The sequence below is a fragment of the Hemitrygon akajei genome, chromosome 7, assembly GCF_048418815.1.
Source record: "Hemitrygon akajei chromosome 7, sHemAka1.3, whole genome shotgun sequence".
Classification (NCBI taxonomy): domain Eukaryota; kingdom Metazoa; phylum Chordata; class Chondrichthyes; order Myliobatiformes; family Dasyatidae; genus Hemitrygon; species Hemitrygon akajei.
This window is the reverse complement of record NC_133130.1, coordinates 99,520,304-99,536,641: the sequence shown is the minus strand read 5'-3', so window position 1 is coordinate 99,536,641 and position 16,338 is coordinate 99,520,304. Positions and strand designations below refer to the sequence as shown.

General features: G+C 37.7%; 2 protein-coding genes across 11 annotated transcripts in view; one reads left to right on the top strand and one right to left on the bottom strand.

The window, feature by feature from the left end:
• Window positions 1–16,338, top strand: part of LOC140730738 (KH domain-containing RNA-binding protein QKI) — a 548,106-nt gene that overhangs the window by 492,109 nt on the left and 39,659 nt on the right. The gene's annotated exons all lie outside the window — the stretch shown is intronic.
• LOC140729908 (translation machinery-associated protein 7-like) lies at window positions 694–1,116 on the bottom strand. Its single transcript, XM_073050082.1, has one exon. It carries the CDS (start codon window positions 1,114–1,116, stop codon window positions 868–870), a length of 249 nt encoding a protein of 82 aa, XP_072906183.1. The 3' UTR covers window positions 694–867.

Below are 16,338 nucleotides of genomic sequence, written 5' to 3'. Positions count from 1 at the left end.
ATGCTCTGCTTTTTACAAATGTGGTTAATTTCACATCTTTTAGCTATGAGAAAATACACTCAGAGCTAGGATAATTTTGTCTGTAAAAGATTGGTTAACTTGTCTAAGCCTCTCATTAGTTACACAGCAATGACCTATTTCCCTTAGCAGAGAGGTCAATAATCAAGGGGTGTAAATAAGTTAATTGGTAGAAGGATTTGAAGGAAGTTGAGAAAATAGTTTTTTAACTTAGATAATGCTAGACATCTGAAGCTCACCAGGTGAGAATGATAAAAGCAGAAACCCTTACTGTATTCAAAAAAAATCCTCTGTAAGGTGTAGCTTGCAGCAGTGGGATGCCATGGTAGTGTAGTAGTTAGAGTGACACTATTACAGCTCAGGGCATAAGAGTTCAGAGTTCAATTCTGGCAGCGTCTGTAAGAAATTTGTACATTCTCAGCATGTGACTGCATGGGCTTGTTCTGATGCCCTAGTTTCCTCCCACAGTCCAAAGATGTAATGGTGGGATGCTGGGTGGCACTGTTCACTGGGCTCAAAAGGCTGCTCTGCTTTGTATCTCTAAATAAATAAATAAAAACTGGGAAGTGGGATTAGATTAATATCCAATTTTTACCACATTAGAAACTATAAATTTCCTAAGTATTCCTGCCTTAATGTATTGATAATGTTATACTTGTATTTTGTGGTCCATGATTTTTTTTAAACAAAATCAGGAAAAAACTTTTATTGGAGTTTTAAACAAATTTACAATTTACAAGGGAAGGTAGAAAGCTCAACCAATTAAAAACAATACTTTGCAAATGTAATCCTCCACTCTTAAGATACTGCAGCTTCAACGAGTTTAATTTGGATGTTCCAATGTATCAGTTATTTCTTGCCAGATTTTTTAATGCCACCAGAACCAAGTGGCCCTTTGCCTGCAGCTTTCGCTTTCATCTCTGCCATTTTCTTCTGCTCTTCCTTCTGTTTCTGTTTGAAAGCAAGATCATCCTCATCCATCTCTTTGTTTGTTTTCTTTGGCTGTTTCAATGGCTTTTTCTTGCCTCCTACTGGGGCTGCTGACCGCAGTCCGCTGTCCTGGGCCAGTCTTTCCAGTTGTCCCCAGGAGTAGCCCATCTTCTTGGTGTTAAGTCAAGTTTATTGTGATCTAACTGGAATAAACCATGATTTAAGGCCTAATCCATGCAAATACTTCAGAGCAGTTTCAAGTGTATGCATTCAGTTATTCAGGGAAGTATCATATATAAAATTTAACTCATTGATTTAGTAGATATTAATCATTCCATATTAAAATTTGAAGGTAAGCATCCAGCTTTATTTATTTATTAGAGCGAGGTGGGCATCACTGGTAAGGCTGATGTTTAATACCCATTTTGATTGTCTCAAGTAGTTCGTAGGAAAAAAATTTTTGATCTCAAGCTGTTCATGTAATGAGGGTATTTCCATTAGTTAGAAGCTCCTACGTTTTGAGAAAATATAGAAATAGTAACTTCTATTACAAGTAATAGTAATTTATAAAAATAAAGTTTCAAAGTTAAATAACTCTATTCCTTGGAGGGAAGCTTGGGCATTGTAGCTCAAATGTGCCTATGCTCTTTTCCTTCTAGGGTGCATAAGTCCTGGGGTGTGGGGGGGGGGGGGGGACTGTGGAAGAAACCTTGGCAGTTTGCTGCAATGCTTTGTGCGGAAAGTGTGATAAGCGAGTGTTGAAGGAAAGAATGTTTGAGATAGTGGGTGGGTTGTTGAGATTGAATGGTGTGTTATTGGCACTGCGCACATCAGGCATGTAGGTGTGAGAAAGCTAGTGCCCTAACAGTGTTTCTCCTCAACCAACAATGACAGATGAATAGCTCACTGTTCTCTTTGTGGTTTCCTCATAGAATAATAGGGGCAACAAAATATACACTTGTGGATGAGTCTGAAGGAAGAGATGTGGTGTTATTATAAATACAGAAACCTGTCTGCCCACCTCTTTCACTGTAGCCCCTGAAAACTCAACCAACATCTCTGGAAGTTAAGTTGTTGATTCTTTCTAAATAGTATTGTATAATTTTCTACAAGTATTGTAAAGCACTGGGTCATTTTTCATGACTGTCACTGAATTCATTGGCAAGACTGAACTTACTGCGCCAAAACCTCTATGCAATCCACTAAAGTGGTTTGAAATAACATCTATTAATTAAGCAGCACAGTACAGTAGTAGCTGGCCCATGTGGGAACTAACCTTCAGCTGAAGCTACTGCTGTAAATCAAACAGAATTTTCTATGTGTTGCATGGGCCAGATTGAAATGCTGCAATTCAGTGACGAATTGTGGCTGCTGGACAATCAGCTAATTGGAGGAGTAAGTTACAAGATTTGTTTGAGGGTTATAAAAATACACTATTTATTTCTGATGAATTGTTATTTTATATGTTTGTTATTCTTACTTAAAGGAGTTAGTTCCTTCATCTCTATTTTTTCTGCATAGCGGTTCTGGCACAGGAAAAATTTGTATTCTTCACATATACAAATAGGTAGCTGCCAAACTCAGATGAATTAGTGACATCAAGGTATTCTTCAGAGTCACATGACTTTAGAATCAATGTTCATTATATTTTACCAACCATTTTGGGACTGGTGATGGCAGCCCCGACATACTTGTGAAAGAAGTAATTGGCCTGAGGTCAGAGAATCAACCAGCTGGGACTTCAAATATGCTTAACATAAAAATGCTAAACCAACTTCTTACACTTGATTTATATTGTTTCAGTCGCATTGCAATAAATGAAAATCATACTCCACAGTAGATTAAGGTAAATATTAACAGGAAGGATGCCAGTGTGAAATACTATGTACCGGTATATGTAAGATAGATGAGATGAGCATTGTGACCAAAATACAAAGAACATGGTGTTGTTGACCTGTCTGTTACTGCTAACCTATACATTAGAGGTTCATTGTGTTCTTTTTAAGCTTCTGTTAATGTTAATAGAGAGCCATCCACCTGGGTGAAAGCAAACTAAGGCTACATCCACACTAATTTTGAAGATGCCAGTTTTGCGTAAAAATGATAGGCATCCACACTGTGCATTTTTAAAAATATCTCTATCCACATTGAAACGGAGATTTCAGCGAATCTCCTCCTATGTATGTGCAGGACACATCTACCGAAAACAAGCGACATGTTTGGTGTTGAATCTCGCCGTAAAAGTGCGCGTTTGTGTAGTTACAGACTAGAAAAACTTAAAACGCCGGACAGCTGTCGGCTTTCGCGCAAGAGAACTTAATAGTAAAAGAAAACAAATACTGGAGCGTACGGAGACAACCAACAGGGAGTTCATGGACAGATTGACCGGGCTAACGACGAACATTGAAAAACTGACTAACTCTGTTGCATTAATAAAGCACCTTGTTAAATGTATAAAACATGTCTGCATCAGTGTTATCTTGTATTTCCATATAATGTTACATTAGGCTGTTACACATCTATTGTCAGAGAAGTACTTGCATAAATAGGGTAAACCGCCTTCATACGAGCAAGGACAGAAAACAGGGCAAAGTGAGTATACTTATTTATTCAGTAAGTTATGGGTCAAAGTGTTTGGTGAGTACATTTCTAACTCTTCTGGTGTCAGTTTCATTGCCATCTGTTCTGAAATTGTTAGGTTGCATTGAAGAAAACAATGAAATAGCGCACTGCCGTCTGACAGTGTTTTCAGAAGTCTCCAGTTAACCCGTTCACACTGATCCGACCAATCTGGCGTTTTCAAAGATACACACTTTGGACAGCGTTTCTGAAAAGCTCTGGTTTCAGGGGACAAAACGCCATTTTAGTGTGGATGAAGGGTAAAAATGAAGAGAAAAAGCTTTGGTTACGGATTTATCCGGTGTAGTGTGGACGTAGCCTAAGATATTCTCCTTTGAACAATTGCATTTTGCACAGGAGGCTTGTAGTCTCCTCTTTCCTCATGCATAGTGTATTGATGCTCTTTGCTTCATAACAATCCTCTTTTTTACCACATCAGCAGGGATATATGCAACACCAGGGCCTTAATTACTAGGTTAAATGTTCAGCTTCACCTAACTGCAGCTCTCCTCCATTTGCATTGCATATTGTTTCTGATGGTATTATTGTCATTAATGATGATATTATTTTCATTATAATTATCAAATTACATTATAACAAAGATGAGTATAAAAATTTGAGTGAAATATTACCAGGGTTTTCTTTAAAACTAAGATGAGAGTTGTTCAGAAAATTCTGTTGTATTTTCTTACTGTTGAGATATTTTTCACTAAAGATTATTCAGTGAACATCACTAAATTATTAAAAGGTAATTTGGTAAAAGTTATACATAAGCAAAAGTTCTTAGGAATATTCATTCCCAACCTTTCCAGGTAAAATAATTGATGCAAATTTTTGGGAAGTGATAGTTTTGTGAAATGCTATTCATTATAAACCACGAATAAATGCAAAAATAATTCTATCACCTATGAGTTCCCGGTGTCTAGATTTCAAGATAGGAGATATAGCCTGTGATACTGGATTAAGTCCACACATGGGAATACAGTGCATTTCGATTAATTATAGCATCGGTTAATCAGTGCAGACACTTAGGTGGAACAACTGTTCAAGAACAAAAACTAATCAAGAAAATTGCTGAAATTCTCTTTGTTTATTTGGGACACTATGCTGTTTCATTCAGCAGGAGACTGTTGGTGAACAGGTTCTAATTAGCATTAGTTGTGCACATCTTTGTGGTCATTAGACTCTACCTGATGCTTAAGGCAAACAGTTTTTAAATAGCTCCAGTTGCACGTGTTTGTGTTCAAAAAGCAGTGATTTTTGTCACTGATAATTGGAAAGAAGTAAGCGGTAAATTACTCACGGCTGTTTCAAGTATTCAGACTTGGAATGCCAGAAATGGCCTGGGGTGAAAATGAAACAATTCACTAGAAATGTAGATAGAAACACAATGGCCCACAATGTTGTGTTGACTATGTAACCTACTCTAGAAACTGCCTAGAATTTCCCTACCACACAGCCCTCTATTTTTCTAAGCTCCATGTACCTAGCTAAGAGTCTCTTAAAATTCCCTATTGTATTTGCCTCTACCACCTTCACTGGCAGCGCATTCCACACACCCACCACTCTCTGTGTGAAAAACTTACTTCTAACATCCCCCTTGTACCTGCTTCCAAGCAGCCACAGGAAAAAGCATCTGGCTATCCACATGATCAATGCCCCTCATCATCTAATACTCATCTCATTATACTTCAACAAAGTAGGAACTACAAAGAATTTGAAGGTATCAACAATCATATTGAATGTTTTATGAAAATGAAGATTTGGAAGATGCAATTATCAATAACATTGTATGAAGGAGGTCCATTATCTGCACTAGGGGTCTTTGCTGATTTGTTCATTGTGTACACTGGATGAATTCCTCTGTCGATAACTATTAGGAACTAATATGCAGTGTTTTTTAGTAGAGTAGTACCATTGGTAGTGTTCTAACTTGTTCTGTATTTCTATACTCAGTTTGCCCTTTTTATACATTTTTATCTATTTCCATGAAACTTCAGCTAATAGAGGCAGTGGCTTAATTGCACTCAGATGTACTGATTCCAGTGTGTCCCAATTAAATGGAATCCACCGTACTTGTAAACCACAGTTAGCTCCTCTTTCCCATTGTGGCTAATTTCAACAAAGTTGAGTGGGGAATCTAAGGACAGAAACAATGAAAGATTTTTTAATTGAAGTCCACAAATGTTGGACTTATTCAGCTATTACTTCAGCCAAAGATTCTACAGCAGGAGTTTGAGGACTCTCAGAGGACTGAGAGCAGAAATTAATTTTCATGTTGCAGTATAACTGTGCACTGAATAAAGTTGGGAAGGAACTGGATGACAAAAGTAAATTTAACTGAACTGACCCAAAAATGTTGACTTAAACAGACTTCTAATATACAAATAGCTGAGCTTAGTTTCACATAGTGCACAGGTGCTGCACTGAGCCCAGTGTAGCACCTCATGCAACCTTTCTCTGTTGTAACAGGATGCCTGCAGGATTGCCTGGGGGGAAGATGAATTGCATTAGCTCACTTAGTTTGATCAGCTGTCAGTTGTGTTTGCGGAAAGAAGAACTCATAAAATGAAAACGCTGTGGCTTCCTTCATGGTTTTGTTTTCTCTTGCTGCAAGCTGATAAATGATGAGAAATTGGGGCCTGTGACATCCGTGAACATATGAGTCAATAGAACAGCTTGTGTGGGTATGCTGAGAACTCTTGATGTACCTTTGAAGATGACAGCTGAAAGGCACCTTTGTTAAGATATTCTATATGCCATCAGATTTTATGCAGCAAATGATATAGCATAGTGATGATAGTAAAGGTGAGATTAGGATGGATTATAGGCTTGGTACAATAAACAGTGCCATCTCCTGGGCCAGGTAGCAAATATCACTACTTTTCTATAACACTATTCAGTTAATTATGATGGAAAGTCTTAATGATCAGGATTTTATCCCTCAAAACTTGAAGTATGATGTAGAAATGGTTATCGATCAATTGGCAACCTGTTAATACTTGCACTGCAGGTATAGTTAGCCTTGAACTATCAACGAATTACCAGTTAAGTGCTCATTCAGCCCCGGAAGTTTTTTTTGTACTTTTTACTGAGAATGCAAAAGGATAGAAAGGATAGGAACCTCGAACATTTTTTTGTGGGGGATTAAATTTTAAATTAAAAACTAAAAACAGAACAGGCTCATTATTCAACAGATGTGGCAATATCCCTAAAAAGAGAGAGTAAACATTTACACTTCACCAAAACTGGGAAAGAAAAAACACTATTTATTTCAGGTTTCTAACATCTGTTTTTTTTTTAAATTTTAGTATAAACATTGTGGTACCACATTCTGTTAGAGAATTGTGATTGGAAATGCATTGATGGTGAAATTATCCTGCACGCCTTTCAAACCTTCTTCCTTTGTTTCCCTTAGGTTATCAGAATCACTTGTGTATCGTTGCTTTTTCATTGTCTTTTTGGTAATTTCGCTGAAACTTCATTGCTGTTTGGTAGACTAAAATCCAGTGGCATAATAATATCTCTGTGGTTTCTAAGCAAGTAGATTTTGTCATTGATTTCCTAAGTACATCAATTCTTTCTGTTGCTGTAATTATATTTTAACCATTGAATTCCTAGTTCTTCTTTAGTTTTAATATCAATTATGTTGTAGTTGTAGCATATGCTATATATGTCCCCTGTTTCTTTTAACTTTTCTTCACTTTAAAACAAAAAATCCATCTCACCTATTATTTTGTGTCAAGTCTATCTTTTTTTTTGTTTTTATCCCTTTGATCCTCTTCATTATCCTATTCCTTATTTAGGCTTACCAGAAGATCATTTTAAGTAATTCTAGTGTCTTTAATCCCTTATCCTGTACATAGTTTATCTTAATTTTATTTCCTCTTATGCAAGTATTTAGTCTAATATATTTACATTTGTCTCCTGATTTAAAGTGCTTCTCTGATTTCTACATTCCAAGTTCTGTTTCTAAGTACAAAAATATTGTTAGTCTGTACTGAGTCAGTCTAATTTAGAATTACAGCCACATTATCAGGCCAACTAATGTCTACTAAGGTGCGTTGGATTCATAATCTTAAGAAAATATCATTAATTGATGGCAGCTGCGTTCTTAGATATTTCTTAGCAATAGTGGTTAATCTATAAATTGCAGATTGACAACAATACTCATGAGCAGAGAAAGGTCCCCTCAAATGTGATTTGATACGGGAAATCTGGAACAATTCAGAAAAAGTGGGAGAAACTTAGCAGGTCAAACTCAAGGTTGAGTTTATAGTGATATTCACAAGTGTGTGTGTATGGACAGGTGCAATGAAAAACATGTGACAGTATCACCGGCATATAGTGTCATATAAGCAGCGCTCACATGAAGAAGTATAAATTGCAAAATAAATTGTGTTCACTTGAAAAAAGTACACTTTTTTATACTAAACACCATTTGAACGAAGGAAAACAAAATCCATCTTAGTGCAAGTTGTCAAATTGTTCGTAGTTTTGCACAACTGTAATAATTTGGGTTTTGGCACTTGGTTCAAGAACAAAATGGTTGAAAGCAAGTAACAGCTATGGAGGGAAATGGACAGTTAACGTGTCAGGTCATGACCCTTCATCATGACTGGAAAGAAAGAGGAAAAGTAGCTAGTAGAAAAAAAAGGGAGGGGAAAGGGTGGAGTAAGAGCTGGGAGGGTGATAGGTAATAAAAGATATTTTTGAAGATTTTTTTTAACTGATCAGATTCTCGGTGACTGGATTACATGAATTAATTCACTAAAAGATGAACTAGAGCAAAATATCCATTGATCGTCTCAAGGGACCAAATTGATTATTGTTCACTTTTTACAATATCCAATGATACCAGAAATGAAAGAGATTATTGATGAGAAGATTGAGTTACTCGTCTTAGAGCAGGGAGATTAAGATGAGACAAATGATAGATTCAGTATTGTGATGGGTTTGATAGAGCAAGTAAGAGGAAAAATGGTTCTTTCAGCTAATGAATTGGTAACTGGATATAATAAATGTTAAATAATTGTCACAAATTTGGAAAGGAAATTATTCCACTGAAGGGTCTTATGTTCTGTAAAAATTGAGAAATCAAGACAGAAGGACATTCAAATGGCAATTAGACAAGTAATTGGAAAGACCTAGCTTGTGATGGATATGGGAAAAATTGACACAATTTCAAAGATCCATGGGCCTGTCTTATAAGGCTGTATGATTCCACAAATTTACCGATTGATCAACGCGAGTGCATCTTGTTCTGTGAAAATTGAGAATCCTGGCAGCAGAATAACACACACAAAGTAAAATGCAATCTTCTGCACAGTGCTTCTAAACCTTGTATTCATCGATCTTTTTGTACTGCAATTTTATATTGGTGCATTAACAATTTTGCTTGTTTATTTTTAAAAGTTTCTAATCCTTGCTGATTTATTTAAATTTTACTGCAGGTGTTGATATATTTTTGCAAGGCTCTGCTAATAATTACATAAAATTTGGCCATTCTGCCCAACTGGTGCTTACTTTTAATTGGGCCTCCTTTACTCCTCTTTATTTAACTTAGCACTGTGATTTCTATTGCTTCATCCCTCATATACATCCACTTAAATGCATCCTCCTCAACTTTACCTTTTGGTGGTAAGTACACATTCTAACCACTCTTTGAATAAGGAGGTTTCTCCTCAGAATCAAGTTTATTTTTGACGTGTGTCATGAAATTTGTTGCTTTGTGGCAGCAGTGCCATGCAAGTTGTAAAAATTGCTCTAATTCACAAATAAATAGTGCAAAAGAAAATAATGAGGTGTATTCATTGACTGTTCAGAGATCTGGCAGAGGGAAAGAAGCTGTTCTTAAATTGTTGAGTGTGGATCTTCATGCTGCTGTACCTCCTTCCTGCTGGTAGTAATAGAAGAGGAAATGTCCTGGATATTGATGTTTCATAATGATGGATGCGATGCTACCTTCTTAAAGCACTACCTCTTGAAGGTGTCTTTGATGATGGGGAGGCTTGTGTCTGTGTTAATGATAGCTGGGTCTACACACTCTGTAGCTTCTTTCCATCCTGAACTTTGAAGCCTCCATATCAGGTGGTAATGCAACCAGTAAGAATGCTCTCCACCTTACAGACATTTTCAAGAGTCTGATGACTTACCAAACTCCAAATGAAGTAGAGCCTCTGGCATACCTACTGTATGTAAATCAAACTGTATTACATATTTAATTTGTAAGTGACTCTTTTATGATTATGTCCCATAGTTTTGGTATAGTCCATAAAGGAAAACATTTTCCTTGTGGCTCTTTTATCAAACCTTTCCTTAATTTTATCAGATAACCCGTCGATTTCCCTTTGCCAGAGGAAGGTGGTTTAGTCTGTCACCAATCTTTGTGAAATAAAGAAGGAACTGGAATATGATATTTTAGCAATTTTTTCTATGGAAACCTACTGAAATCCTATTTCAAATCTATATTTCTTAGCAATCTAGTTTTTATTTTAAATGATTTGAGAAACAGAGTAAACGCCTTTCATAAATACTTCACAGAAACAAAGCACTTTCCACTTTAACTATGGAAGGTGACTACAAGTCCTGGCTATATTGGTTAATGCAGTACCAACAACAGTCCCTTTATCTAATGTCTTCTAAATAATTAAAGATAAATTATTTAGGCTAGAAAACAGCTGTATCTCAAAATAAATGAAATATACACTGAGCAAGATTATGCCTTATTGATCCATCAGTTCTGATAAAAAGGGCTGCATGGTAAAGTAGCAGTTAACATACCGTAGATTCCGGATTTTAAGCCGCTACTTTTTTCCCACATTTTGAACAGCTTTGAACTTTGCGGCCAATAATCCGGAGCGGCTAATGCAAAGTTTTTTTCATGCCGCCTCGTAAACATTTTGCCTCGTAACAGTAGACCAATAAAATTGATGAGTAGTTCACAGAGGTCCAATGAAATTGTACGATAAATCAAGCGCACTTTCACAATTAAATTATTGTAAATCAGTCATTTGTACTCACCCTCATCAACATGGAAAACACTCGAAGCATTGTGCTACCTACCCTCTTAGTTTAAACTATATTTGTTTTCTGTACTACATCGCGGGATGCTATGACGACACACCCGGTTTCGCGGCGTCTTGTGGGAAAATGCCGTTTGCGATGAAACGGGACGGAGGGGGTCGAGCGGCGGAGCGGCTTTGGATCTGAGCGAACGCTGCTTTTAAATGCCGTTTGCGATGAAACGGAAAGGAGGGGGGAGCGGCATTACGCGAGCGGCTTTGGATCCGAGCGAACTCTGCTTTTAAGTTAAAGGTATCAATAACTTTTCCTGGTAGGCTGCAGTATATATATTTTTTACCAGTCGTTAGGAGATATTGGAATGTTGTTCAGTAAAGAAGTATACGCAACGTATATTTAAAAGTAGCCGCGTACGGGCACGGTTCGAAAAAAAGCATTTGCAATATGTATTTGTTTTTGTTACCATATGGATTTAATTAAAAGTTAAAAAAATCCTCACGTGTAATATCTTTCTGTGTAAATATCTCATATTACAACGTGGGACACCTGCGGCCTAAAATCCGGTGCGGCCTTTACATTTAAAAAAATGATTTTATTTCTAAAATTAGTGCCAGCGGCTAAAAATCAGGTGCGCTCTGTAGTCCGGAATCTACGGTAACTCTATTACAATGCCACAAACCAGGTTCAATTCCACCACTGTCTGTAAGGAGTTTGTGTATTCTCACCATGACTGGGTGGGTTTCCTTCGGGTGCTCCAGTTTCTTTTAGTCAGAGCACAGTGTATCTATGGAATTCGTTACCACAGGTGGCTCTGGAGGTCAAGTCATTGGATTTATTTAAAATGGAAGTTGATACGTTTTTGATTAGTAAGGGAGTCAAAAATTAGGGGAGAAGGCAGGAGAAAGGGGTGGAGAGGGGTAATGAATTAGCAATGATGGAATGATGCAGCAGACTCGCTAGGCTAACTGGCTTAATTCTGCTTCTATGTTTTATGGTCTGATAGATTAGTAGGTTAATTGGTCACATGGGTGTAATTGGGTCCCTTGAGTTCATTGGACCAGACGAACCGTTTATGTAATATAGCTCTAAATCAAACAAAAAGCTAAGTGAAAACAGAAGTATAATCATTGTCCTGGAAAGACTGACTGTGACTGTTTCAGGTGTATAGTAGCTATAGATAAATTGAGTAATATGTCCACCTGCTAATGCTGTTTGGAAACCAGATTACCTGGAATGCCAGCTCATAATCCTGTTAAGTTTGTGTTTAATTTTAATTTTGAGTTGTAACTATTTACTGGAATGCACTGTCTTCATCTAACTTGTCGGAAGAGATAATGAAAGGAATGCTGTTGGCTTTGAGTTGGCTACAAATAACCAGGGCATGCAGTCACCTCAAGCGTGTTAGGCACCATGCTTTAAGTAGTGGATGCTTTGTATTCATGGGGACCAGAAGATTGAAGCCTTCCCGCAGTTATCCAAACTACTATGTTAAGTTTTTTTTTTAAAGTACTTCAAGTTTCTCATGAAAAAAGTTTCATATTATCCTTGCAAATGTTTTCTATCCACTTTTCCTAATTGGTGAATGTCTGTTATTAAGTAATGTCTTGGAAGACTATTTGCCACCATTTTATTTAGTGAAGACAAAATAATGATATCTTCTACATTTTAAAGGAATGGCTTCAGTAGTTAGTCTGGCTGTACTGTTTTTCTTCATAAGTTAGATTAAATTAGCATCTCTAACTGTACAACACAGTTTAGTACTGCTAATGCTGAACAGTCAGTTTAGACATGAACTTAAGCTTCTGGAGTGTACATTGAGCCCATTTCTTTCTAACTGAGAGGCAAAAGTTCCTCCCACTGAGCTACAGCTGAAGGATTGTTCATGTTGTTGGCAGCAAAGATCAACAGTTTCTGTTTTTGTGTCTGCCGGGCATTCTTGGCATCTCAGAAAGAAAAAGATTCCAATGTGCTAGTCTTCTCAGAAGGAAACATTCCATGCATCCCAAGCAAAGATTTTGCTTGCCCAAGCATGTGCACTGGATGAAAGATGATCAAGTTGTACAGTATGGGGAGATAGAATGAGCCAAAAAGACTCGTCATGCTCCCTTGTGATGTAACCACAATGTATGTTCCTAACCATGCAGTGGAACGTGGAAAGGAAACCAAGATAACAAACAAGTTCCATTTTTACAGACGCTTTAAAGCATTTTGGCCATTAGGTGGAAAATGCACAAAAATCATTTGATGGGGGAATCATATCTCCACAGTTTTGTAACAAGTGGCATCAAAGACACCTAAGGGTGATAAGAAAGAACAATTACTAAAAGTAGAAAGAGAAAGATGAAACCATTTCTGCCAGTCATATTATTGAACTTATATATGTATATCAGAATTTAATATTATGGGAACTCTGTTGTATGTATTGGTATCCTTAAGTCAAAAATGTATCGCCTAGAAACAGTCTGTAAATTATTCATGGTGGAAGCTGTGACTGAAGACTCAGGGACCAGAACAGAGTCCGGGTGTAATTTGGGCTGGGGTTGGGTGTGGATCATCATAGTTCACCATGAAAACAAAATCTCACAAAGTGATTCTACACAGAAACAAGCCCTTTGGTACACTTTCACACTAACTATTAAGTACCCATCTAAGTGTCATGATGAACAAACGAAAAACAGCCTAACCTGCCACCCTTCACATCCTTGTTGATGTCTTCAATTAAATTTGCTTGAAGAAATCTCTGCCCAATTACCATCAGCACGTTACCTGCAACACCAGAGGATGCGACACACTTGACCTCTGCTACCCTACCATTAAGAATGCCTACTGTTCCATCCCTAAACCACATTTCAGGAAATCTGATCATCTGGCTGTCCTCCTACCTTCGTATAGGCAGACACTAAAGAAAAATACCAAAGGTAAGGACGCAAAGAGGTTGTCACAGTTGGCAGATTGCTTTGTGCCAGTGAACTGGGCCATGTTTAAGGACGCATTAGAGGACTTAAATGAATATGCCATTGTTGTCATAGACATTATAAAGAGACTCTAGATGAGCATGTCCCGACAAATCATTCAGAATCTTCCCCAACCAGAAGCCCTGTATGAACTAAGAGATGCACACTCTGCTAAGGGCCAAATTGGTGGCTTTGAGGATAGGTGACCCAGGAAAGGTCAAGAGGTCCAGGTATTGCCTCTAGAAAGCCATCTCACATACAATATGGCAATTCTGGACCAAATTTGAATCACAGAAGGATGCTTGAGAGCTTGAATGCTATCACCTCCTACAATGCAAAACCAAGCAACATATGTGAAAACAAGGTTTCACTCCCAAAAGAGCTCAATACCTTTTATGCTTACTTTGACTGACAGAGCATGGAGGCACAATCACGAACTCCCACAGAACCCAATGACCCTGTGATTTCAGTCTGAGGCCAATATGAGAGCATCCTTCAGGTGGGTGAAATAGATGGTGCACCTGGCTGAGTACTGAAGACTTGTGCTAATCAATTGAATGGAGTGTTTACTTACATCTTTAGCCTCTCACTTTGGCAGTCTGAGGTACCTACCTGCTTCAAGCAGGCTTCAATTATACCAGTACCCAAGAACAATATAGGGACCAGCTTCAATGACTATCATCCAGTAGCATTTACATCCACTATGATGAAGTGCTTTGTGAAGTTGATAATGAAGCATAATAACTCATACCAGAGGAGTGATTTGGATCTGTTTCAATTTGCCTACCATTACAACAGCAGATGCCATTTCATTGCCTCTTCACTCAGCTCTGGAACACCGGGACAGTAAAATTGCATACATCACAACGTTCTTCATTAACTACACATCAGCATTCAACTCTATCCTCAGAGTTAATCAATAAGTTCAAGACCTATACCTCTACCTCCTTGTGAAACTGAATCCTCAGTTTCCTCATTTGCAGACCCCAGTCAGTACAGATTGGCACCAACATCTCCTCTATGATTGCCATTAGCACAGGGGCATCACAAGGCTGTGTCCTTATACCCTAGTACAGCTCCAATGCCATATTCAAGTTAGCTGATGACACCACTGTTGTTGGCCGAACCAAAGGTGTCGATGAATCGGCATACAGAGGGTAACTGAAAATCTGGCTGAATGGTGCCACAATAATAACCTGTCACTCAATGTCAGTGAAACCAAAATGCTGATTATTGACTTCAGGAGGCATAAATCAGGGGTCCATGTGCCAGTGCTCATTTGGAGATTGGAGGTGGAGAGACTCAGTAGCTTTAAATTCCAAGGTGTTATCATTATCAGAGGGTCCATCCTGGGACCAACATGTACATAAGTGCCATTATACAGAAGGCATGACAGTGCCTCTACTTTCTTAAAAGTTTATACAGATTCAGCATGTCATCTGAAACTTTGACAAACTTCTATTTTGACATACACAGTGGAAAATATCCTGACTGGTTGCATCATGGCCTGGTATGGAAACACCAATGCCCAGGATCAGAAAAGCCTTTAAAAAGTGGTGAATAAAGCCCAGACTATCGCCCCCATTGAGCACATCAGCAAAGAGCGTAACCACAAGAAAGCAGTATCCATCATCAAGGACTCTCATCATGCTCTCTTCTCACTGCTGCCATTGGGAAGGAGGTACAGGAGCCTTAGGTCATACACCACCAGGTTCAAGAGCAATTATTACCCTTCAACATCAAGCTCCTGAACCAGAGTTAGTAACTTCATTCACCTCAACTTTGAACTGATTGCCTATGGACTCATTTGCAAGTGCTCTGCAACTTATGTTCTCAGTACAGGCTCCAGGACAGCTTCTTCCACCAGGCCATCAGACTGCTTAACTCATGCTGACACAACTGTATTTCTCTGTTATATCGACTATCCTGTTGTATATACTATTTATTATAAATTACTATAAATTTCACATTGCACACTTAGACGGAGATGTAATGTAAAGATTTTTACTCATATATATGAAGGATGTAGGCAATAAAATCAATTCAATTCAGTTCAATATTATTTGTTCACTTATTTATTTTTTTGTATGTACTCAGATTGTCTTTTGTACATTGGTTGTTTGTCAGTCTTTGTGTGTAGTTTGTCAATCATTCTGCTATATTTCCATGTTCTACTTTGAATTCCAGCAAGAAAATGAAACTCACGGTAGTATATAATGACATACATGTCCTTTGATAATAAATTTACTTTGTACTATGTATTTACACTAATCCTCCCTTAAGATATTTTGTTCTCCGCACCTCAAGTTTTCATTAACTCCCCTCAGATTTTACCACAGGACTTCTCTGAACTTCGCAATAGTATTACAGCAGCTATCTCTAAACTCCAACCAAAAATCCTGTGTTGAAACCAGAAAGTTTAGCAGTAAAATATTACACCACTTTGTAATGTTTTTACTGACTGAGCACGGAAAGAGCTGACATGAGCAATGTCAGGGTGGGTGTGTACCAAGAGGATAAACTGCAAACTTTGCATGTCTCAGTTGAGGGGAGAGCATCTTGCAGTTTAAGAGGGAAATGCTTTAAAATGAAAATAAAAAGCCTAATCTTACTTATGCTGTTCTGAATCTTCAACTTTTAAAATAAAAATATTTTGTTTCAAATGCAACCAACTTGAAGGCCTGCTGAAACGCTGGAGCTAATGAACAGTTGAAATGAAGGAAATGCTAAAAGCCAACTTGTACAGGGAAATCAAATGACAATTGTCATATCCTCTTGTGCATCTCTTGCTCCT